At 49.1% G+C, this 23,051-nt stretch overlaps 8 protein-coding genes across 8 annotated transcripts; 3 read left to right on the plus strand and 5 right to left on the minus strand.

The window, feature by feature from the left end:
- Positions 1-82: 82 nt before the first annotated feature.
- On the minus strand, positions 83-1,023 carry DFJ58DRAFT_906606 (Mss4-like protein). Its single transcript, XM_041395018.1, has 5 exons — positions 891-1,023; positions 723-829; positions 557-667; positions 431-497; positions 83-377 (listed from the first exon to the last, which is right to left on the minus strand). Exons 1-5 carry the CDS (start codon positions 969-971, stop codon positions 249-251), a joined length of 495 nt encoding a protein of 164 aa, XP_041242586.1. The 5' UTR covers positions 972-1,023; the 3' UTR covers positions 83-248.
- A 1,490-nt stretch (positions 1,024-2,513) lies between these two features.
- On the plus strand, positions 2,514-3,194 carry DFJ58DRAFT_888486 (uncharacterized protein; the record flags this gene model as incomplete). The annotated part of the gene is made up of 1 exon (XM_041394697.1): positions 2,514-3,194. One exon carries the CDS (start codon positions 2,514-2,516, stop codon positions 3,192-3,194), a length of 681 nt encoding a protein of 226 aa, XP_041242587.1.
- Positions 3,195-3,746: 552 nt separating this feature from the next.
- Positions 3,747-5,880, minus strand: DFJ58DRAFT_794347 (Alpha/Beta hydrolase protein; the record flags this gene model as incomplete). The annotated part of the gene is made up of 12 exons (XM_041390443.1): positions 3,747-3,901; positions 3,955-4,333; positions 4,383-4,455; positions 4,506-4,623; positions 4,677-4,701; positions 4,755-4,845; positions 4,896-4,995; positions 5,050-5,160; positions 5,214-5,258; positions 5,313-5,386; positions 5,441-5,547; positions 5,603-5,880. The coding sequence occupies 12 exons, from the start codon at positions 5,878-5,880 to the stop codon at positions 3,833-3,835; spliced, it is 1,470 nt and encodes a 489-aa protein (XP_041242588.1). The 3' UTR covers positions 3,747-3,832.
- Positions 5,881-9,888: 4,008 nt separating this feature from the next.
- On the minus strand, positions 9,889-10,380 carry DFJ58DRAFT_794365 (uncharacterized protein). The gene is given in 5 exon segments (XM_041390444.1): positions 9,889-9,933; positions 9,978-9,980; positions 9,993-10,008; positions 10,019-10,345; positions 10,358-10,380. The coding sequence occupies 1 exon segment, from the start codon at positions 10,267-10,269 to the stop codon at positions 10,057-10,059; it is 213 nt and encodes a 70-aa protein (XP_041242589.1). The 5' UTR covers positions 10,270-10,345; positions 10,358-10,380; the 3' UTR covers positions 9,889-9,933; positions 9,978-9,980; positions 9,993-10,008; positions 10,019-10,056.
- A 419-nt stretch (positions 10,381-10,799) lies between these two features.
- On the minus strand, positions 10,800-13,007 carry DFJ58DRAFT_794371 (Alpha/Beta hydrolase protein). The gene is made up of 11 exons (XM_041390445.1): positions 12,663-13,007; positions 12,501-12,607; positions 12,274-12,446; positions 12,110-12,220; positions 11,955-12,054; positions 11,814-11,904; positions 11,736-11,760; positions 11,565-11,682; positions 11,457-11,513; positions 11,012-11,391; positions 10,800-10,961 (listed from the first exon to the last, which is right to left on the minus strand). The coding sequence occupies exons 1-11, from the start codon at positions 12,947-12,949 to the stop codon at positions 10,893-10,895; spliced, it is 1,518 nt and encodes a 505-aa protein (XP_041242590.1). The 5' UTR covers positions 12,950-13,007; the 3' UTR covers positions 10,800-10,892.
- Positions 13,008-13,446: 439 nt separating this feature from the next.
- On the plus strand, positions 13,447-14,679 carry DFJ58DRAFT_716865 (mitochondrial carrier protein; the record flags this gene model as incomplete). The annotated part of the gene is made up of 7 exons (XM_041384274.1): positions 13,447-13,516; positions 13,580-13,650; positions 13,715-13,959; positions 14,013-14,034; positions 14,086-14,241; positions 14,291-14,546; positions 14,567-14,679. 7 exons carry the CDS (start codon positions 13,447-13,449, stop codon positions 14,677-14,679), a joined length of 933 nt encoding a protein of 310 aa, XP_041242591.1.
- A 1,327-nt stretch (positions 14,680-16,006) lies between these two features.
- On the plus strand, positions 16,007-18,424 carry DFJ58DRAFT_446888 (WD40-repeat-containing domain protein). The gene is made up of 5 exons (XM_041380443.1): positions 16,007-17,277; positions 17,332-17,391; positions 17,446-17,700; positions 17,751-18,047; positions 18,096-18,424. The coding sequence occupies exons 1-5, from the start codon at positions 16,231-16,233 to the stop codon at positions 18,315-18,317; spliced, it is 1,881 nt and encodes a 626-aa protein (XP_041242592.1). The 5' UTR covers positions 16,007-16,230; the 3' UTR covers positions 18,318-18,424.
- Positions 18,425-18,788: 364 nt separating this feature from the next.
- On the minus strand, positions 18,789-21,007 carry DFJ58DRAFT_704581 (carboxylic acid transporter protein; the record flags this gene model as incomplete). Its single annotated transcript, XM_041383676.1, has 15 exons — positions 18,789-18,975; positions 19,025-19,089; positions 19,139-19,209; positions 19,262-19,295; positions 19,347-19,424; positions 19,476-19,570; positions 19,620-19,642; positions 19,695-19,751; positions 19,803-19,813; positions 19,863-19,943; positions 19,981-20,024; positions 20,076-20,583; positions 20,630-20,674; positions 20,741-20,837; positions 20,889-21,007. The coding sequence occupies 15 exons, from the start codon at positions 21,005-21,007 to the stop codon at positions 18,861-18,863; spliced, it is 1,443 nt and encodes a 480-aa protein (XP_041242593.1). The 3' UTR covers positions 18,789-18,860.
- Positions 21,008-23,051: the final 2,044 nt, after the last annotated feature.

Consider the following 23,051-nt stretch of genomic DNA (forward strand, 5'->3'; position numbering starts at 1 on the left):
CCTGGGAATGGAAACGCGTATCATGGTCACGTGCCAGATGGGACGCGTCTCACCACGTGATTTTACAAATTCGAATCAGTGATTCACGACTAGCAGCTCTGCCCAATTACTGGCTGATGTTCATAATACAGGGCAAGTGCTACTCAAGTTATACAATTGTCCGGCCAGTTCGTCGGTAATCTCCTTCCCAGTTTTGAGCGCACATAGAATTCCATTCGCTCTTTCATGCTTCTGACAAAGTCAGTATTTCACTTCACGTACTTGTTGTGCTTCTTGTGCCAGCTCTCAATTGAATCACTGGAATAATCCTCAAACACGTTCTTCCTTCCCTCTGGAAGGCGCACGTAGTTCGGCTTTGAGTTCGTTTTAACAACAACCTTTTGAAATCCATAGCATCAGTAACCGCACTTGAGTGGCTAAGAACACTTACAAGCTCATCAGGCACATCTAGCTCTGGGGAGTCGATAACCGATGCAAATGGATGCAATAGTTCAGGCCTTCATGCCAATATATCGTGATAAAACATTCGCTGCACAAATATCACTCAAATACTCACCAGGTTTCGTCATAAAGCCAGAGCATAGAAGAGCACTTAGTGCAAAAATTGCGCTCAGAAACGGCGATATGCTCTTCTGGAGTATCCCTGTCCATCACAGCCTTATACACTCTTATTCTCATACTCAACAAGGACGCAAGGGAAGTTTTGTGACTGAACTACGTACCCGATATGTTCTTTACCTTGGGTGATAATCAAGGTTTCGGAGTGCGCACCAAGATTGATCGAGCCGCCAACACCGCCTACTTTGCGGCAGATGGAACATACACATAGCTTTATCCACAGTCACAACTCGAAAAATTCTAGAGGTTTAAGATGTTTGGGATCTGCTCACCTGATATGGGACAGGTGTGCTGCTTTCCACCGTAAATCGCACAGTACCACAATGGCAGCTCCCTTCAAGTGTAATGGGCATGGCGTCAGGTCGATCGCAGTCAAGCAGGCCCCTGAGAATATATGACTTGGCGCTTGCTGAGTACAGGTTTGAGCTCCGCTTGAAACATTCTATATAAGCCGTATTATTTTTTTGATGTGCCTTCAAGAAGGCTTGCCACGCTGGTCGTTTTGCAGAATTTTCCACTGTCGACTCAGTGCCATGGACTCTACGAGTCTTTGTTTACCTTCGAGAACAAACCCACTATAGGAAGTGTCGCGGTGCCATCCTGAGGCCGTGGCATGTCGATTTTTCTCTGGGACATCTCCGTCTGTCTATAATCCTGATCCCTACTACATAACGTGAGTCTGGCATTCTTTTGTCCTTCATATTATGCACATTTATGTCGTCCATGATCTTAAAAATATACTGATTTTAATGAATACGACCTGCCCGACAAGCAGGACATGACCTCACCATATTTACTTCTGAGACTTTTTTTACTCTCTGCTCATCCCATCCATTTACTTCGATTGCTGATTGCGCCTATCTTGCAGGTGTTTGTCGAATACTCTTGATGATTTTTCTTGTTCATGTACATCACGCCATAGGATTTGAATATAATAATTGCACATCCTCCGGACTCGGTGTCATGTATGTTATATGCGGTGCCGCAACTGCATCTAGGTAGAGTCCCAGACTTTCAGGCCAATCAGCAAGTATTGTTAAGTGAACCTGACATTTAGTAAACCAGATGGCCTAAGTACTACTGTTATCATTCAAGAGGATGTAGGTCTTTCATGTCGCCACCATTCCAATATCAATTGATAAGGTTTTTGAATGTTATCGAGAGCGCACCTCTTGTCGGGGCTCCGGCCAAGTAAAAGTCAGGCAAAGCTGCTTGCCTCCACAGTACCGAACGCTATTTGATTCCCAGTCCTCAGGCCTCATCATTCTTTCTACGGTGACGGACACCATCTTCGTAACTCGCTTCTGGCGCCTTTGCGCCAGATTGTCGAACAGTGTGGGCAGTTGGATTTGACGAGGGATGAGTGCACAGGCGGGCCCGCGTTAGTAAAGGCCAGACTAATGGAGTGTGGGTCCTACAACTGAAAGAAAACTTGTCCTGTTCACCTGGAAAACGCGATCCAAATCGTGACTCTGCCCTTCCGAAATTAGACTGTGGTCGTCGAGCTGTGATTCGTCATCCAAATACAAGTAACCATGATTGATATTACAATCACGGTTTGTTGTCGTGAGACACTCTACAATGTGCTCTTGCGCCAATTACTGACTGACTCATACTATTATGGTACGCGCAATCGGCAGCCCCCAGAAGTCGGCACTTTCACAAAACTCGTGTTTCCAGCTACCTAAACACAAAATTCTTTACATAGACATCATTCTCTCTCTAACACAACTCGATACGAGGTCAAACGAATACATTTGAAGCAGAATTGAATGAGATAGCTGAAAGTGCCGAAGTCACGCAGAAATGTCACCTGCCGATATATGCCGTGACGGAGTTTCAATACTGCACACACCAGTGCCTTGCCAGTGCCGACTGGTGCTGTGCTGCTGGTCATGGGGCTAGAGCAGCGTGAAAAGGATAAGGCCGACGCGGAGAAGCAGGCCAAAAAGAAGACAGAAGATGAAGCGCGCCACACTCAGATCGAACGCGATATCGAGTCGAAGACGTTTGATAAACTCTCAACACTCCGGCGCAAGGATGATCATTTTATCGCACTTGCTGGCGCTCTCAAGATTTCAAGAGACGGAACGGTTGAGGAACTCAGGACTAGACTCAAAGAGTTTCTTGCTGATGCCGCAAATCAGCACTTTGCCTACAATCCACGTTTTGCTGCGCTCTTCCAGACGGGAAAAACGCGTTCGAAGAATAAGAATTTAGCCACTGCGTCATCGACAGGACAGGCTAGTAGTGGCGCCTCGCAAGACAATGACGCTACCTCATCCAACACTTCCGGTACTCATTTTTTCACCCCACCTGCCAGTGCACATTCTTTTAATCCATATTATCCTCCACACTTTACTAACCAGCCATATTTTCATCAATTTTATGCTAATCCAGCTCTCCGCGCACCATCTTACTCTACAACGCAACATAATAATTCATCCGGCGGTCCCATTGCGTCATCATCAAACTTGGACAGACAACCTCAGCATCCTTACAACACACACAGTCTCCCTACACATCCCCCTCAATTATACAACTACGGTACTAATCATGGTCACCCTCGTACTTAGATTCTACTAGTATATACTGTACTTGCTTGCTCACGCCGAATACTAACTCACTTCCTTGCGCTCCTGCTTGACTGCCGAGCTGACTTTGAAACTGGCTCAGTAACATGTCGTGACTTACTGTGACATTTGCGTGACTGCCGACTTCTGGGGGCTGCCGATTGCGCGTACCATAATAGTACACGTCTTTGTTGAATGTTTGGTCAGAATCTATAAAGTAAGGTGCGACGGTGTGGGAAGCGTCTCGCCAGCTCGCGTGGCTTTCGCGTAGATACGCTTAGATGCGCTTAGATTCGCTTAGGAACGCTTAGCTCGCTTAAACCTCTTTTTGGAATCTCGCGTGGTTTTGTCACGTGGTTTCGAGCGCCGACTCAATACCATTGCCCGTTCGAGTGCAGCACATGTCAATAAATTTACTGCACATATTATTAGGATGCAGCCAAGGCCAGGAAGCCAAAAAGGAGCGCGAAGCGCTCCGTTTGCTTCCTGTGCCGAAGGCACAACGGGTGTTGGACTAGTCATGTTTGTAGCATCATGTTTGTAGCATCGGGCGTTAGAGCTCAAAATAAAATTGTATCTGCTTCCAAGTTTTGTGGGGGAACGTACTATAGACGGACATACTTGGGTATTTGTGTGAGCACCTACAAACCACTTCCAGCCAACCAACGTTGTACCATGGTGAGTGCTTCTTTGGGTTTGTCGCGCGGGACCTGTGACTTTGAGTCGGCATTGCAACGAAGTTGAAGGTAAGCTTGAGACTGACCATATGGCCTGCACCATCCACAGTAGCAAACGTGAGTCCATTTGCACTCCTAGTCTTTCCAGCAACTTTTCCCTCAACCAGCCAAGACTCGAACGGTTGTTGCCAAAACGCCTCTTTGCCGCTCCATTCCATGTTGAGCGTCCACGCCTGGTTACCGAGCCAGTTGCAAATCCAGTCATATGAACCCACATATATCAATGCGCGTACGCCGCGCTCAAGAAGTGCGGCAACGTGAGGGTATGTTGCGTGATAGCTATCCATAGCCAACGAGAAAGCCTGTCCAACCTGACTATTGTAGGCACTATAGTCACCTGTGACAGCGGGATCCACGCCGAGTTTGTGACGCACGGAGGGCTGGTCAAGGTATTTTGCCATAGACCTAGCCTGAAGTTGGCTAGGCTGGTTGCACAAAAAGACTGTCGGCTCACAGCGTGATCGGGTAACACAACGTCTCCTGGATAGGTCCATCGCAGGTCTTGCTGAGATCGTAGGGATTCACGCCTACCATAGCATAAACGTGTGCACGTGGATGGGGAGATCATTAAATCTACCGGTCGCCAAAAAAGGACCTGATATCTCGGTTTCACAGAATTTTGCAGCTGCTTCACAGCTCATTAAATCGAACTGGTCAATGCATGATTCCGTCAACCACTTTTGGCACCGAGGGAGCTATGGAAAATAGGTCAGCTTCCGACAATGCCATCTGTATGAAGACATCGAACCGCTTGCTTCATACGATTGCAGGAACTGGAAGAGATATGTACGTCAGTCAATAAATGTCAATGTCGAAATTCACATACGAGATGCTCTGCACAGGGAAGACTGATGCGCCGGTGCATTGCATGTCTACATAGGCCGCCGACATTGTGTAAAAGTCGGTTATACCGTTACCTGCACATGGGATAAGCTAATGAAACATTGTTTCTGGTGCCGATAGTTACCGATCATGATAGACTGGAGGTTGATTGGCGTCATACCAGCCGCAGTCAACATGGCATTCTGGTCGTAAACTGCAGCAGCAAAGACTGGGACGTAACGCCCCTTCAGTTCCTGATTAATCTCTCTCCAAGCAGGAACGGTAGAAACCATACGTACTCCATAAGACTCTCCAGCCATGTGAAACGCACGTCCCTTGAACTGAGTAAAATTTTCAAAGAAAATCGCAACAAACGCAGCGATATCTTTCGAAGCTTCCTCAGTAGTGCTCTTGCCAGACGTTTATTAATAGTGTGGTTTCATGCAACGGACGTTCGACCTACCACGGTCTCTCCATAATCTGCGTACGAAAAACCAACACCAATTGGCTAATCCACGAAGAAGATATTCGCATTAGAGTTCCAGGACTCGGGGTGTAACACCGTGCTAGTGTCGTTCACCACTCGACAAGGTCCTAGTTCCACATAGACGCCAAGACTGGAGGAACCCCCGGGACCTGGTAAACGCGTTGCATGAACCGCAACAGAAATCTCCTCACAGTACAACTCACCACCATTAGTCCAGAAGATTACATCATCTGTAGCAGGATCGTCCCTGCTCTCGAAGAAGTAAAAGAATAGATGCCTGGCCTCGATATCAATGTACCTCGTGTAAGCGCTGAGGTTTAGACACGTTATCGTATCAGTCCTAAACATCTGCAGACTGTGCTCACTTCACAGTTCCATCACAGAAATTAGATGACTTCTTAATCCGGACGCTATAGTTTGGGAATACAGGATGGCCGAGGGTGGTGAATTGTGCCTCTGAGAGTGCACTGAGTTCCTCAACAGGCATGAACAACCCTTCGTCGTAAGGCGCAGTGAAGGACTGTGCAAACGACTGCCTTGAAGTTCCACGGTTGGGAGTGCCTAGACCAAGGAACGTTTGGGTTGTCGCACCAACTGTGAACGCAAAACAGAGGATGCTGAGAGCCCTTCCGTTGGTGAACATCATGATGTTGGTAAGGTGGAGTTGAGAAACAAAAGGCTTACGACGCGGCCCTAGTTAAAGGTGATTTCCAAGTCATGTTCTCGACTATCACATAGGTCATCAGGGGATCATGAGGCCAGCCAGATTCAAATTCACTCAAATAAGAACCGATTACAGCTATTTCCAAATCGATAGGCCACATTCCATTTTACAAACTCACCGTCTTTGTTTATTATAAGAAACTTTGAGCTCGTTCAGTATAACCGTTGTGTAAGCCAAAATTTCGTATTTCCTGTGGCGCAAGTACATCGGCATGTAAGTGGTAATGAGGCAAGGCTCCAGAGCTTTTATCCTTTTACTTACATAACACATCTTAAGACGTAATACTTAGTACAGCTAGTACAGCATGCACAGCAACTTCGTGGCCTCCTGCAGTTAAGTGGACAAGCACCCACCGTCCAGCAAGCTTTCCATAGATTGAAGCATCCATTTATCCCATCCCATCTCCATCGCGCTTTGGGACCCTGAGTCGATAACTTACTACTTTGATTCCAACAGATCCTTCAAATCTTCGTACGTCGGCCCTGGTGATAGATATCGCCTAGACGATTTCTAACCGCACCCAGCTAGTAGTACTCTCAATTTGTCCATTTCATCACGCATACCACAATCTTCGTGAATGAGTGAGGAACAATGTCGGTTGTTCCCATTCTTTTCCCTCTCTTGCTTTCTGACTTTTTTGACAGTTCTTCCATCGTTTGAAGGAACTTGGGCGAGGCTGTCACAAGTTGCTGTCCAGGGTGCTCAATATAACTCCCCTGAACGTCTGCCCCACCCGAAGTGTCTGGAAAGGACCCGAGTGGAATTCCTCAAATACATTCACCGATTACTAGACGAAGAGAAGCAGAATCAACTTATATGGCTGTATGGCACGGCAGGTGTCGGAAAGTCTGCCGTCGCGTTCACCGTAGCTGAGAGGATGCAAGGTCTAAAAGTAACGGAGGAGACGAATGTCGAAATGCGGCTAGCGGGAACATTCTTTTTCTCGCGCAAGCATACCAAACGTTGCACGGCTGGATATTTCTTTGCAACGCTTGCCTACCAGCTTGCCAACAATTTTCCATCCATCCGGAAGGATGTGAACAGAGTCATCCGCGATAATCCTGCTCTACTACTCCCCGACGCACCTCTCTGTGACCAGATGAAGGCTCTCTTTCTCAAACCTCTCCGGTTGCTTCGATCCAGATTGCGCGAGTGTCCGCCTCTGACGTTTGTTGTCGATGCCCTTGATGAATGCACATCCGAAGCCGAGCTTACCGAACTTATCCTTTCCCTTGCACGGGCTCTTCGTGAGCCTGATCTACCCCTGACGCACATTCTACTCACGAGTCGCTCGGAATCACATATCCGCAAAGCCTTTCAGGACAAGGAGGTGCAACAGTTGTTGTGCGAAATACCCGTGAGAACTTCTGGGGAGGGTGTTGCTACCATCATCTCGCTCGACGGCGCCGATGTTGACGAAGACATTTATATTTTCTTGCAGCATTCCTTCGCAGAGCTGGCAAGTCGCCATACTGATTTCCCTCAGCCATCGAAAGATGATCTTGCGAAGCTGGCGAGCCGAGCGGGCAGACGTTTCATCGTGGCGTCTACGATGATGAAGTTCATTATCGACAATGAAGACGATGATCCCCATGGTCGGCTGCAGCTGATGCTCAAGCTAACGAGCGAACTGCTGCCAGGAACGGAGGTGTACAAGTTATACGATTGTATTCTCTCCACGTGTGCTGACCCCAAGCGGGCATACACTCATTTGTCCATCGTCGCAGCGCTCGCGGACCCTCTTCCCATCTCGCAAATCTCGTCACTTCTTGGCCCTGGTTTGGGTAGGGATGTGCAGATAACGCTGATACAGCTACGGTCTGTCATGGATATCCCTACGGACAGCACTCTCCCCGTGAATATCTATCACTCGTCCATTCGCGACTATGTTTCCGACCCCTCAAACTGCGGCCTCCCTCAAGTACACGAACATGATATGCCACCAGCCCACTCGCTACTCGCTGATTCCTCTTTTCGCTTGATGGTGAAAAATATTCCAGAAAGCACGGCCCTTTTGGATGCGCTCTCAGAACTGAAGAAACAGAGCCAAGCTATGCGACCTGAGGACCCCCATCAATTACAATCTTCGCTATCCTTCCTTGTTCGGCCGCCAGCGCCAATGTCGATTCTCATCTGTATGCTATGGCTTCGGGGAGATCGTACTTCAGGTTTACAATATTGGTTGGGGACCGTGGACGGGTGTGCCTGGCTGCAGACCCAGACAGGACGAGGGTGGCTGCAGACCGAGGGAGGACGAGAGTGGCTGCAGACTGAGGGAGTACGAGAGTGGCTGCAGACCGAGAGAGGACGAGATTGGCTGCAGACCGAGGGAGGACGAGATTGGCTGCAGACCGAGGGAGGACGAGATTGGCTGCAGAGCGAGGCAGGACGAGAGTGGCTGCAGACCTGGAGAGGACTCAATTGGCTGTATAACGAGGAAGGACCCGAGTGGCTGCAGACCGAGGGAGGACGAGAGTGGCTGGACACCGAGGAAGGACGAGAGTGGCTGCAGACCTGGAGAGGACGAGATTGGCTGCGGACCGAGGGAGGACGAGATTGGCTGCAGACCGAGGGAGGACGAGATTGGCTGCAGAGCGAGGCAGGACGAGATTGGCTGCAGACCTGGAGAGGACTCAATTGGCTGCATAACGAGGAAGGACCCGAGTGGCTGCAGACCGAGGGAGGACGAGAGTGGCTGGACACCGAGGAAGGACTCGAGTGGCTGCAGACCGGAGAGGACTCCAGTGGCTGCAGACCTGGAGAGGACGAGATTGGCTGCAGACCGAGGCAGGACGAGATTGGCTGCAGACCGAGGCAGGACGAGAGTGGCTGCAGGCCGTGAAGGAGGAGGAGTGGCTGGACACCGAGAAGGACGAGAGTGGCTGCGACCGAGGGAGGACGAGAGTGGCTGGACACCGAGGAGGACGAGAGGGCTGGACACCGAGGAGGACGAGAGTGGCTGGACACCGAGGAAGGACGAGTGTGGCTGCAGACCGAGGCAGGACGAGAGTGGCTGTACACCGAGGAAGGACTCGAGTGGCTGGACACCGAGGGAGGACGAGAGTGGCTGGACACCGAGGAAGGACGAGAGTGGCTGGACCACCGAGGCAGGACGAGAGTGGCTGCAGACCGAGGGAGGACGAGAGTGGCTGGACACCGAGGAGGACGAGAGTGGCTGGACACCGAGGAAGGACGAGAGTGGCTGCAGACCGAGGGAGGACGAGAGTGGCTGGACACCGAGGGAGGACGAGAGTGGCTGGACACCGAGGAAGGACGAGAGTGGCTGGACGCCGAGGCAGGACGAGAGTGGCTGCAGACCGAGGGAGGACGAGAGTGGCTGGACACCGAGGAAGGACGAGAGTGGCTGGACACCGAGGAAGGACGAGAGTGGCTGCAGACCGAGGGAGGACGAGAGTGGCTGCAGACCCTTGGCGGCCGAAAACTGGATCCAGACGCCCCATGGCCAAGCGTGGCAGTCCACTCCTGCGGGGTCCGTATGGGCGACCATGGAAGAATTCTCGAGTACGTTGGAAGCAGTCAGCAACTATATCATTGCCCCAGAATTGGCTTTGCTGCCAACCTTTCAAGTATTCCAGCAGCTCAAAAGCTTACCGGATTTCTTGATGTTTCCAATGTTCCTGGCGTTGATACCCCAAGATCATTTCACCTCTGCATCGCCAGAAGTTCCTGACAGGGAGATCATCCGTGCTATGAATCTCTTTACAGCCTTTGCAAACGAGGCACAGGGACGAAGTCAGTCATCTTCCGACGCTCTTAAGTATGCATCTCAAAACTGGGTTGTTCACCTGTCGCGTGCTCCAAATCCATGGGACGACTCTCTCAGCCATATATTTCAGGTTTTCTGGAATCGTCACCTCCTTTCCTGGCTCGAACAGCAGTGGTGTTTGAAGGGACTGCGGTCTTGTCTTGATATTTTATCCGAGGGGCAGAAACTTGCAAAGGTTATTGCCTTGCCTCAGGTTTGACTTTTTTTTTCATCTTGTGGAACCTCCTTTAATTCTCTCATCCTTAGTTTGAGCCTTCAACGCACAGCCCAATAAACGGTTGCCAGCCATCGGTCCCAATTCCCGGCACTCAACAACGGAAGCTTCGGCCACCCTTTCCCTCTCCAAGGCCCAACACCGCTGTTGGCACATCCAGAAAGCGAACTGTGGACGAGTGTCTGATCAATAGCAACAGCGTACTCGAATCGGACACCGCTAATAGCTCATCAAAACGTCGGAAATAAATCAAACAGTGTTTGCTACGCAAGACTGGCAGGAGCACCAGGAGGACGCAGGATAACATTTAGTTCACCGCTTGTTATTAAAAAGATGTTGTCTCTAAGGGTCTACCAGCGTCATGATGTACTTAGTTTGTGACTGTAACAATGACATTATATAGTCAAGTATCTTCGCGTTCACTTTTTGCTGCCTCGGTGATTGCTCAAGGACTTGAATTGTCCTTCGGACCATAGTGGAATGTTAGACGGAATGTTCGTTTGGGACCACACGTTGCAATCAGGATATCGCAGTCTCCATCTTTATTGCAGGCTGATGCTAACTTCCAGTTGTTGCGCCTTGAACAATTGAAATAGAGTCAGGAGTATTCAGTCTGAGTAGTTCGGTTACATCGATTTCAGAGCACGCGGTCGTAATACGGGAATCGGAAGCTTCGGACGAGTCTGGAACTGAGAAGCCAGAGTAGGGGGAATTAGGTGAATAACAGAGTTCATATTGGTCGTCTGGTACTTGAAAGTCTAAGTCGGGGCTGCGTGAATGTCCTTCGTGCATGCTTTGCGATGAACTGTCGTCTTCTAACGGATACCATCAGGCATATTGAGGGAGAACTCAAAATAAAATTGTATCTGCTTCCAAGTTTTGTCGGGGAACGTACTATAAACGGATATACTTGGGTATTTGTGTGAACACCTACAAACCACTTCCAGCCAACCAACGTTGTACCATGGTGAGTGCTTCTTTGGGTTTGTCGAGCGGGACCTGTGACTTTGAGTCGGCATTGCAACGAAGTTGAAGAGCTTGAGACTGACCATATGGCCTGCACCATCCACAGTAGCAAACGTGAGTCCATTTGCACTCCTAGTCTTTCCAGCAACTTTCCCCTCAACCAGCCAAGACTCGAGCGGTTGCTGCCCAAACGCCTCTTTGCCGCTCCACTCCATGTTGAGCGTCCACGCCTGGTTACCAAGCCAGTTGCAAATCCAGTCATACGAACCCACATATATCAATGCGCGTACGCCGCGCTCAAGAAGTGCGGCAACGTGAGGGTATGTTGCGTGATACTCATCCATAGCCAACGAGAAAGCCTGTCCAACGGGATCACTGCAGGAGCTATAGTTACCTGTGACAGCGGGATCCACGCCGAGTTTGTGACGCACGGAGGGCTTGGTCAAGGTATTTTGCCATAGACCTAGCATGGAGTTAGCTATGCTGGTTGCACAAAAAGACTGTCGGCTCACAGCGTGATCGGGTAACATAACGTCTCTGCGATAGGTCCATCGCAGGCCTTGCTGAGATCGTAGGGATTCATGCCTACCCATAATATGAACGTGTGCACCTGGACAAGGAGATCATTAAACCTACCGGTCGCGAAAAAAGGTTCTGATATCTCGGTGTCACAGAAGTTCGAAGCTGCTTCACAGTTCATTAAATCGAACTGATCAATGCACGACTCCGTCAACCACTTTTGGCACCGAGGGAGCTATGTAAACTGGGTCAGCTTCCAACAATGTCACCTGTATAAAGACACCGAACCGCTTGCTTCATACGATTGCAGGAACTGGAAGAGATATGTACGTCAGTCAATAAATGTCAATGTCGAAATTCACATACGAGATGCTCTGCACAGGGAAGACTGATGCGCCAGTGCATTGCATGTCTACATAGGCCGCCGACATTGTGTAAAAGTCGGTTATACCGTTACCTGCACATGGGATAAGCTAATGAAACATTGTTTCTGGTGCCGATAGTTACCGATCATGATAGACTGGAGGTTGATTGGCGTCACACCAGCTGCAGTCAACATGGCATTCTGGTCGTAGACTGCAGCAGCAAAGACTGGGACGTAACGCCCCTTGAGTTTTCCGATTAATCTCTCTCCACACCGGAACGGTAGGAACCATACGTACTCCATAAGACTCTCCCGCCATGTGGAACGCACGTCCTTTGAACTGAGTGAAATTTTCAAAGAAAATCGCAACAAACGCAGCGATATCTTTCGAAGCTTCCTCAGTAGTGCTCTTGCCAGACGTTTATTAATAGTGTGGTTTCATGCAACGGACGGTCGACCTACCACGGTCTCTCCATAATCTGCGTACGAGAAACCAACACCAATTGGCTGATCCACGAAGAAGATATTGGCATTAGAGTTCCAGGACTCGGGATGGAACACCGTGCTAGTGTCGTTCACCACTCGACAAGGTCCTAGTTCCACGTAGACACCAAGACTGGAGGAACACCCAGGGCCTGATAAACGCGTTGCATGAACCGTAACAGAACTCTGCCTACAAGACAACTCACCACCATTGGTCCAGAAGATCACATCGTCTTTGGCAGGATCGTTCCTACTCTCGAAAAAGTAAAAGAATAGATGCCTGGCCTCGATATCAATGTACCCCGTGTAAGTGCTGAGATTTACACACGTTATCATATCAGTCCTAAATATCTGCAGACTGTACTCACTTCACAGTTCCATCACAGAAATCAGATGACTTCTTAATCCGGACGCTATAGTTTGGGAATACAGGATGGCCGAGGGTGGTGAATTGTGCCTCTGAAAGTGCACTGAGTTCCTCAACAGGCATAAACAACCCTTCGTCGTAAGGCGCTGTGAAGGACTGTGTAAACGACTTCACTGGCTGCCTTGAAGTTCCACGGTTGGGAGTGCCTAAACCAAGGAACGTCTGGGTTGTCGCACCAGCTGCGAGCGCGAAACAGAGGATGCTAAAAGCCCTCGCTTTGGTGAACATGGTGGTGGGATAGAATTGAGAAACAAAAGGCTTACGACACGGCCCCAGTTAGAGGTGATTCCAATTTCCCAGACTATGTTCTTGACCATGTAGGTTGTTAGCGATCACGAGGCCAGCGTGATACCCAAACTCTTCATTTCAGTGAGAACCAATTAACGGAGTGTGGGAGACGGTGACAGTAGTCATTCTTCTCATTGGATTCTGCTCTGGGCCCGTCTTCCGTGATTAGATGCTGAATTTCAAATTCATCCGCTCAGTGGAGTCTGGACTTGGCAGACTTTCTCAAATTTAGGTCAATTTAGCCTATAAATCCAGTTGAATGCTATTTTGCTATATTTAAGCCATTCGTTATCACTGGACAAACAAGTATAAACACATATGGCGCACTTGAAGGAAATTTAATGCAAGCATGTATAAGCAGGTCGGGTCATTGACACGTATAGAGACGCCTCCAAACTACTTCAGCTATCTCCCCCGTCTACCAGAACCTCGCAACTATGTCTCCTCCAACTTCTGGGAAAAGTAAAGAATCAGGGACTGCCCGGGTTCTAGGTTCTGGTGCATCTGGTTTGTACCTTAGTCCCGGTCTGCTGTACAAGCAACAAAGTAGCTCACTGCCATGGCCATTAGGTGTCGCCGAGTTACTGGTATTTCACCCAGTTGACACAGTAGCAAAACGGCTTATGAGCAATAAAGCCAAAGTACATTATTATTATAAAACTCATTTACTGTAATTTATTGACCACCCTTGCCCTTGACGTCCAGGTATCCTTCTCGACGCTCTCCCCGATCGTATTCCGCGACTACGCTACGGCATCGTTACCCAAAAAACTTTTGTCTCTCTTCCCCGGTCTTGGGTATGCAGCAGGGTACAAAGTTTCTCAACGGATATACAAGTTCGGTGGGCAGCCGTGGTTCAACGAGATCATTACGCGAAATTACAAGGACGAATTCACGAGCGTGTTTGGCGAGAGGAAGGGCAAGATGATGATGCAGGCGACTGCTGGCAGGCAAATTTCATTTTTCACGTGGTGAATGCAAATATGCTGATTGCTCCGCGCAGCTTGACTGGTATTGGTGAAGTTGTGAGTCATCTTTCACCTTAGCTTCCTGACGGGTTAGTAATGTTCTATCAGGTCCTACTTCCCTTAGACGCCCTGAAGATAAAACGACAAGTCAACCCCGAGGCGTTCCGTGGACGAGGAGTCCTTCGGATATTCATGGAGGAAGGCACCACCCTATACCGTGGATGGGGTTGGACCATGGCGCGTAATGCGCCAGGCTCCTTTGCGGTAAGTCTACTTAGATGGCCGGACCCATCGTTCTGAACTTCTATTCCAGCTCTTCGGCGCGTCGGCGGTTACGAAGGAGTACGCCCTTGGCGTCACTGACTATTCCAAAGCCACGTGGACCCAAAACTTCATTGCATCTATCGCAGGAGCTGTTGCATCGATCACAATTGCAGCGCCCCTAGACACAGTCAAGACTCGTATCCAGAATGCAAATTTCGAGCAGAAGGTGCCTGGCCTGACGGTCATGAGGGACCTTATCCGGAATGAAGGCCCTACAGCGTTCTTCAAGGGCTTGAACTCCAAAAGTGATTGCCATTTATCCTAGTTCAACTTCGTACTAATCACTTGCGGATGCAGATTCTTGTCGTTGGGCCGAAGCTGGTCTTCAGTTATACCCTCGCACAATCACTAATACCTTTCTTTGGGAAGTACGTATGAACGGTGAAACACATCCCCTAGTCTATGATGTTTCGGTGCTGTCTGGCTTTGCTACCGGCGCCTGGCGCCTAGACATCGACTGCAGCCTTGTTCGCTTTGCTACAGTGATCCGGAAATGACAAACTAACAAGAATACATCCTTACAAAAAAAGTCGTCAAGGACGAGCGTGGTAGCTCTGCCTCTCAATAAATATGTAGTACCTGCGGCTCCGCGTGCAGGTCTACTTGGCAACCAAAAAAATCGCTGTAGATAACTGCATAACTGGATGCGCGAAATTTACTGAAGAGATGCATATTCGGGCCGCAGAGTTGTCTTTTCAAACATAAGCCATGTCATCTAGTTGATGCAGCCCAGCCCTCCTGGCGTGGGCCCTTGACATTATTTTATTTAATATCGGTGTTCAAGGCACGTCGAAGGCTCTCCAAGATCGATCAATTCCGGCCACGAGCAAACGAGTCAATCCAGCTGAACTCCATCTCGCATAGGTCGTCGACCTTCTTCGTAGAGGAAGACAAGAGTTCGCACTGGCAGCATTCAATTATCGGAACAACTTGCCTGCATGGACTGCTTAGTGCTTTAGGAAGTCTTCTTCAACTCGTGCTGCGCAAGACGGGCCAGGCTTTAACCAGGGTCCAGGGTATGAACATTAATATTAGCATCATCATCATGGTATAAGGATATACACTGAAGTCGCGTGGATCACAGATGACCTAAACCAATACGCCGTCAATCGGTGTGAGAATGCGGTGTATAGTGCTTGGCAGGATGACTGCGCGCCGCACGATGTGTTTTAAGTTTTAAGCCGTTCGAGCTCAGGCAGGCATTGACTACGACGTTCCCAGAGAAGGTGCTCAAGATGCGCCTGACTGGTGGTACTTCGATGACTTCCTCGCGATTGGTATTCTGGAAGTCCCGTCCCATAGTCGAAGCGCATACTAATGTGCCGTGGGTCCGAGTTCCATTCATTGAAGGGACGATGGGTATTATGCTTTGTATTCTGTCATGTAATCAGTCAGACTTGGACGAAGTTGACTCACTGGCACTAGGCTACAGAGTAACTATATCGTCTCGCGTATGCTATACTGACGTCAGCGAGTACTGAAAGGTGTTCTGGGTAAGAGTAGAGCATTAAAGGAGCGAGAGATGGTTAGAGTGCAGAGTACAATATACAACTCCATGAGCTCTGAAGCAAACCGTAGACGCGAGAAGCTATGTTACTTACTGGTCGATGCGTTGTCTTGAGTATATGGATCGATGCATGATTCACCATGCAAGGACGACCGGAAACAGACGAACGGGGTGATAGGGACCACGGTTTGCGAAGATCAAACTGTTATGTAGCGGTATGAACCTGTGAATGGACGATTAGCGACGCCTCGCGGAACCCATGCCTTCTACTTGCTGAACATAAAAGCTCGCCCGTCTTTCTAGCTTTCCCCTAAGCAACAGACCAGTATACCGACTAGTGAGTGTCTGGCAACTCATTCGTCTCCATAATTGATCACCACCCGTGACAGAGTCGAACTGATCCACCAGATTGCAGTAACGTCATGACTTCTGGATCTTCTACAAAGCCGACCCTTGAGGAAGCTTCAACCTCAGCGCAAGCCAAAGTATCAACTACAAAGCACGAGTTCGAAGGACACAATAAGGCGATTTGGAGTTTCGTTTTCTTGCACGACAATGTCCACATCGTGAGTAGTTCAGAAGACGGCACTATGCGCAAGTGGAACTGCGACACGGGACTTGTTGTCGGGGAACCATGGAAAGGGGAGGGAGGAGGCATATATGCACTGGCACTTTCACCGAACGGGAAGACAATTGCGTGTGGGAGAGAGGACGGAACTGTTCAGCGGTGGACTACCAATGGAGAGATGATCGAATGCGTTTGGACGGGTAATGGCAAGAAGGTGTGGTCGCTCTCGTGGTCACCCAACGGAAAACAAATCGCCAGCGGGTCCGAAGATGGAACAATTCTGATTCGCAAAGCAAAAAGCGGAAAAATCAAGGTGGGCCCGATAGAGACGAAGCAGGACATTGTGCGGAGTCTCGCATATGCGCCTTCTGGAAAGAGAATCGCATCAGGTGGGGGCGACAAGACAGTTTGCATCTGGAACAAGAAGACTGGCGAGCTCGTTGTCGGCCCTATCGAAGACCAGCTGGGGTTCCCTGTAACGTCCTTGGTGTGGTCGTCAAACAGCAAGAAACTCTATTCCGCATCCGACAAATTGGCACGTGTTTTCCAGAGCAAATCAGGAGCAGTACTCCATCGCTTCCAGCACGACCATGCTCTCTATGCCATCGCACTTTCACCCACACAAAATGTACTTGCGTGCGTAGGCACAAACGGCATTGCACAACTATGGGACACAAAATCCCACCAGCCACTTGGCCCGCCATTGCCCGAGAATCGTACAAACCTTTTCTGCGTATCCTTCTCTCGAGACGGGAAATACCTAGTATATGGCGGAGACTACGGGAAACTCACTCTATGGACGGTCAAAGACATAGCTCCTCAGCTTCCAGCACTTTCACTACGTGGCAGACGCAGTACACAACAGGAAACTCGGTCCAATTCCACATCATCATACCTCGACGTCAGTACCCTCAGATTTGACTGCTTGTCTTCCTTTCTCACAGTATTATTGCAGGCTGACGCTAAGGGGTGTGATGAGTTTATCGAGGAGGCGCACGATGACACATTCTTCCAGGTAAGATTATTGTTTTCATGCAAGAGCATTGGCGCTGACAACAAGTACTTTTAGTCTTCGCAACAATATCTTCCATCGCCGTCGCCTGGCTTCCACCTCCCTTCCTTATTTTCGGCTCGCCCCCTTTGGAATGCTATCTTTCCACGTCGCCCACCGCCAGACGAGTCTGTTCCACAAGAACGCTCCAAGCGTGATTTCTTCAGTCGTCGCGTTCGCTCAAACTCGTCACTGGAGCTCGCAACCACGAAACACAGCCGACTAGTGCCAGAAGGCGAATGCGAAGGTGAACAAGGTGAAAGTATTGATGATGTAAGTGCTGTTTCAACTTTCGCACACTGTTATCTCAACACGGCCTTCAGCGCGGTCACTCTGCGCCAGAAAGGATAAAGGCAAACAGCGAAATCAACCTCGCGCCGATGAGCAGGGCCCGCCGTCTTATGATCGCACTCCCACCGCGTGCCTCGATAGCAAAGATCGTCGAACAATCTTGGAACGACTACTGCAGTTTCGAGGGGGAAAAACCCATACATTCCAGCACTCGACTTGCAAATGCGCCCCAACCAATACTACGCCAGCTCTGGCACTGGAATTCCAGCTTATTTCCCGTAAGATCTTCCAGACGTCCCGTCGATGTTGTTGCTTGGCGCGATGAAGACGTGAGTAACTCGTCATTACTCTTTCATATTATTGAAATCACTCTACAGAAATATGCTATTGCCCCTGGATCTAACGCAGAAGCGGCTCCAACCATACTACGCACCAATGGCGATGTGGTCGACAATTCAACGCGACCAGACCAACCTGCAATGGGGGCACCTGTGCCTCGAGGACGGCTCACACAAATACAAGCCTCGACAAGCGGACTAGAAGAAATCGGAGTCAGCTGCTGTGGATTTTTCTTTGGCCATCGTCGTCATTCCAACTAGTCATGAATTCATTTACTAAGACACTATCACTCGATAATTTTTTTATGTATGTTGTATATGGACTACATATCTCATACCCACTGAGCCCACTGTTATATTTACCTAGCTGACCGCATAATATCATCTCAGTTCGAACGAGCCGCAAGTTGTCCCGAAATTCGATCGACTGAAAGGGCTGTCCACAGTTCACTGAGTCACAGAAGCTACGTTGGCAGTGGTAGCGATGAAATGCCTGGGGAAACCCACATGCTACTTCGTTTCATGTACTGGTTAAGAAATAATTAGGATAAATGTGTTGAATACGAGCACAACATTTGGTTACATGGAGTGAACAGAGGAAGAAAGGCGCCTGCCAGACTCGTTACAATAGACAATCGCCATCTGCAACGCCAGGTGAAGCGCACCTGGCTTGCCAGAATTCCATTGCGCACCCCTGTGTCTCATACCGCAACTATATCGTAGAGGATAAAACCCGTTCATTTAAACGGACGCAATAATTCGTCTCGTTTCGTGGTAGACAAGTAATAAGATGTTAAGGGGTACCTAAGCACTACTCTTCTCGTTCACTTCATGACATGATATCTGTGACTTGTGATCCGTAGCCTCATCCCCGTCGCGGAAATCAGCATCGGCGTTCTTGAAATTAGAACCGTGGTTTCTAGTGCGATGTGAGTATTTGTCTGTCCAAGGTCATGCGCAGGGCTTACTCGGGCACAATGAGTGCGATAACGATCACGAATGCAGCAACGGAACCAATGAAGATGGCTTGCACCTGATGAAGTATGAATGAGACCGTGCGGAAGCGGAACTCAGTGACTCGCCGTCGCATAGTCTGGGACTACTGTGAGGACTCCATTTTCCATGATCGTTGTTTTCAAATTGTCACCGCCAGCTGATCAATGTAAGAACTTTATTTGCGAGTGGGAACGTGACTGTCTACTCACTGGCTTCAATTTGTGCTGATGCCGCAGAAACCATCTACCACGAACGTGTTAGCTATACGTATCGCATGATGTCCATGCGACCTACATTGCCGAGCTGGTAAACGACACCAGGGAACGTTGCCCTGAATGCTGGTGGTGACATCTCAGCCAGTTGGATCGGGATCTACGATGATGTTAGGAGTCAAGTTCACAACGAGAGTAGGCGAACACGTACGACGCCCCAAGCGCCTTGAACACCTAATTGAACACAGAATGCTCCAGCAGAGAGGGCAGAGAATGACGAGGGTAGAACCCATAATGGAATGAACACTGCGAAAGAACATAAGTCTCGTTATCTATTACTAGGATTGGTGCTTACCTGCGACGAGAAGCACAAACAATCTTATGGAAGGTGAGTAAAGCCGTGAAAACATCATTTATTGGATGCACATACACGATCGTCAGGCGGCGTCCAATGTACTGGCTCACCCATCCACCAATAGCACCGCCGCTGTACGACCCTCAGGACTTAGGCTGCATGCGGAACCAACCAACAACTCACATAATAGCTCCCTGTTTGGCACGTTGAAATTTGACAAGTAGATAAGTTTGTAAGACTCACGCAGTTGCCAATAATGGTCGCGACAGTGGCATTGTGAGCACTGAAGCCCTTGGTGATCTGGAGGTACGTGGGATAAAGATCCTAGACGGACATTACATTATCGAGTGCACGTTCATACGTGGTATGCGCGTGCCTGTGAACCATGAGACAAGAAATTGACCCCTGCAGGGAGGTGTTGGTATGTAGGTGTTAGGAAGTAAAAGAGAGTCAAACCTGTCATTAAGAGCACTGCATAAATGCACAAGAGCCAGTGAAGCTTAAGCATTTCCTTTGTTTGTCTAAGGAAACCCTGCGAGGTATTGGTCCCTTTCGCCTTCTCTTGTTCCTTGGCATGCAAGAAGAACGGACTCTCAGGAATAAGAGCACGGACGACTGCGCCGAAACAGGTGATGCCTGCTCCGGCCCAAAAAAGCGCCCGCCATCCATGTTGGGCTACCAAGGTCAAGTTTATAACAGCTGCAAGGATGTAGCCGACAGTATAGCCTTCCTGCAAAATCCCACTTGCAAGCCCGCGAAGCTCAACGGGTAAGTTCTCAAGAGCTGAAGATGACGAAAGTCCCCAGATTCCACCCATAGCAATACCGAATAGAGCACGACAGGCGAGGAATTGTGAATAGGTGTCGACAAAGCCAGTTCCCAGTTCGAGCACACAGCAGATAAGGAGATTAACAACCAAGGGCCACTTGCGCCCATACCGGTCAGATATCATACCAAATATCACCTAGGAAATGGTGAGCTTGGCAGGGAATAGCAGGTGTAGCACTTACGGCGCCGACTGCTCGGAATAAGAGCGTTAACGTTATGGCGGTCGTCTTTGACCGTGTCCGAGTTGTGCATCAGCGACGCGAAAAAACAACAAAGGAAGGGAAAGGGCATACGATCGCACTCGTTGACTTTCCAAATTGTTTAGACAAGAGCGGTACTGTAAGCGTTACTGCGACGTAATCAATGGCGTCGCACGTCCAAGCAAACCAGCTATTGTGATATGTGGTAAATATGATATTATGAAGGAGATAAGACACTGACCCACACCAGAACTGAGCCCACTGCACCCAGGTGAGACTTTTGAGGGCAACAACTACAGCACCGAGAGGGGCACGAGTCTCGCGAGGCGGGATGAGCTCGCGAATAAATCTCGGTGGCATGATAGAGATAGTCTGATCTCAGAAGAGGGCCAACATGAGATCATCTTTATATTCGGGAGGCGGTCAGGATCCCCTGAGCTCAGGCACCCGGTGGGCAAGCCCGCCATTACGGTTCTTTGGCCGCAGGTACTCACGCTTCATGCCATCAGTGATTCTCTATACAAAGTGGTGCTTCTAATATCACTCAGATCAAACCTTCATGCTGAGAAAGTTGACTCGGGTGACTCTGGAGTCCTGTGTGATCGGTATCGTAACAGTAGGGAGCTACAATTTCCACTTTTGAGCACTGCATTTCATCTCGGATCACAGGATAGGACAAACCATCACCCTGTGATAATCGACAAATCATGGTAAGTGCGAGATGTATAAGGGCGGGGATGAGTTTTTTACATACTCAATTTGCACTTCTGTTTCCAAGTAACCCCCAGACCCATATGGATGGACCATGCATATCAGTTAACGGGCATCACATCTTGGACAAATTCGAACTCGTTCAGATAGTCTGCTAAATCGAATTCGGTCAGGGTTTGTTTGCCGCATCTTGCCTATAGGGTAATGGGGTTCTGATGAGATACGGTTTGTCGGTTCTGTACCGAGCTTGTCGCGTATGATGGAAGTTTAATATATACTACCTAGCGTGAACGTTAGTCGGCTCAGTGGGCGACAGGGTAAACATCTCATCGATAGCATAGATAGAGTCGTTGGTCAAGAAACAAAGTAAACGTGGTGATCATCGTTAACGGGTCGGGGATTCCCGATTCCGAAGTGATCATCGGGGCTCGAGCGCTCCGCTCCTCCTCCTCGTCCACACCGATTCACAAAGCAAAAAACCTAGGAACGCGCAATCTCATCCAGTGTTTCCACAGATTGAGCTCCACATTAACTACATTTCAAATGGCGCCATATCTAGATGACCTTGGCGCGGTGTCCATCCGCGTGTGCGTCTCGCATGGTTCGATCGCGTGCCAGGGTGCAAACTTTAAGCCCACCGCTCTACTGCCCCTGCTAGAGGCCGTCGTTAACTCTAAGTCACGCTTATCATCACAAACGCGGATCCCTCAAATGTCCGTACCACTAGGACTATGCTTACACCCTAGACATACTTACTACCGGTCTTAACAGTCTCCGTTGTTTGTGTCATGGTTATATGACGCGGTGGACGAGACAACACAGCATGACGTGATGAATGCTATAACGGAACGTTTAATCCCGCGGAAGCAATTCGCGTGCTTACCTCCATACTCCTCCTTTTGCAATTGTACTCTATCTTAATTTCCAATGCCTGCTCCACGTGCGATCCCACATTTTTCTCCTAACTATATTCCTCCGTCATGGCTTTGGCGTACACCAGACGCACTCGAGCAAACTCTAGACTACCTCGCGATGTTGACTCATCCGAATACCTCCCCATCAATTGGATCCCAAAGTAAATGTTGTATGTGTAATACAACGAAACATGTCCGTCGAAAACGGATTGGTACGAAATGCGCGAGTCCGCACTACCGCTCTTCGTCGCAGATTCGTGGAGGTTCAGATTCCTCATACAGAAAAGATACATGGCCTGCCTTGTATCATGTTCGCTTTCAATCCAGCACATTCAAGCTCGACCGTAAATCGAAAACAGCATCCCTGAAAACCAACCAACATGATATGGCCATATTTCTAATCTAACATATATAAGCACGAATAGCCGCTGGCTCGGTGTCAATCGTGTCCAGCTGTGCAGCACTGACGCAAGCTCTCATAGGCTCTCATCTGTTGCCCCTTCTCATTGCTCTTTTTCACCAGCACCATATGGCGACCACCTGTACTTTTCATGGATTGATTGGTATCAAAATGCATCTAGGTACCAATACAAACAATAAAAACTACTGGAAATGTGATCGCTCTGCCTGCAGATGAGTCCGGGTGTAGACTAATGTTCATGAATTTTAGGGTATTGCGTTGCACAAGTCAGCTGCCTTATTTCGCACACCTGCTAAGTGACTTACCCACTTTGCTTATGTGCAATGGTTCATGCCATTCGGGCAACCTGAAGTAAATC

Source organism: Suillus subalutaceus (genome assembly GCF_016647625.1).
Source record: "Suillus subalutaceus strain FC151 chromosome Unknown DFJ58scaffold_72, whole genome shotgun sequence".
Taxonomy (NCBI): Eukaryota; Fungi; Basidiomycota; class Agaricomycetes; order Boletales; family Suillaceae; genus Suillus; species Suillus subalutaceus.

What these genes read in the sequence shown, in the direction of transcription:
- DFJ58DRAFT_906606 (XM_041395018.1), bottom strand. Translation starts at nt 971, where the DNA reads ATGCCCATTACACTTGAAGGGAGCTGCCATTGTGGTACTGTGCGATTT. An exon ending in GCACACCTGTCCCATATCAG is followed by an intron (nt 830 to 890) that starts GTGAGCAGATCC and finishes CTGTGGATAAAG; the next exon opens with CTATGTGTATGTTCCATCTG. An exon ending in TAGATGTGCCTGATGAGCTT is followed by an intron (nt 378 to 430) that starts GTAAGTGTTCTT and finishes GGATTTCAAAAG; the next exon opens with GTTGTTGTTAAAACGAACTC.
- DFJ58DRAFT_794365 (XM_041390444.1), bottom strand. Translation starts at nt 10,269, where the DNA reads ATGTTATCCTGCGTCCTCCTGGTGCTCCTGCCAGTCTTGCGTAGCAAA.
- DFJ58DRAFT_794371 (XM_041390445.1), bottom strand. Translation starts at nt 12,949, where the DNA reads ATGTTCACCAAAGCGAGGGCTTTTAGCATCCTCTGTTTCGCGCTCGCA. An exon ending in CCTCCAGTCTATCATGATCG is followed by an intron (nt 11,905 to 11,954) that starts GTAACTATCGGC and finishes TCCCATGTGCAG; the next exon opens with GTAACGGTATAACCGACTTT. An exon ending in TGGATGGTGCAGGCCATATG is followed by an intron (nt 10,962 to 11,011) that starts GTCAGTCTCAAG and finishes TCAAAGTCACAG; the next exon opens with GTCCCGCTCGACAAACCCAA.
- DFJ58DRAFT_446888 (XM_041380443.1), top strand. Translation starts at nt 16,231, where the DNA reads ATGACTTCTGGATCTTCTACAAAGCCGACCCTTGAGGAAGCTTCAACC. An exon ending in CCACATCATCATACCTCGAC is followed by an intron (nt 17,278 to 17,331) that starts GTCAGTACCCTC and finishes GTATTATTGCAG; the next exon opens with GCTGACGCTAAGGGGTGTGA. An exon ending in TTGCTTGGCGCGATGAAGAC is followed by an intron (nt 18,048 to 18,095) that starts GTGAGTAACTCG and finishes ATCACTCTACAG; the next exon opens with AAATATGCTATTGCCCCTGG.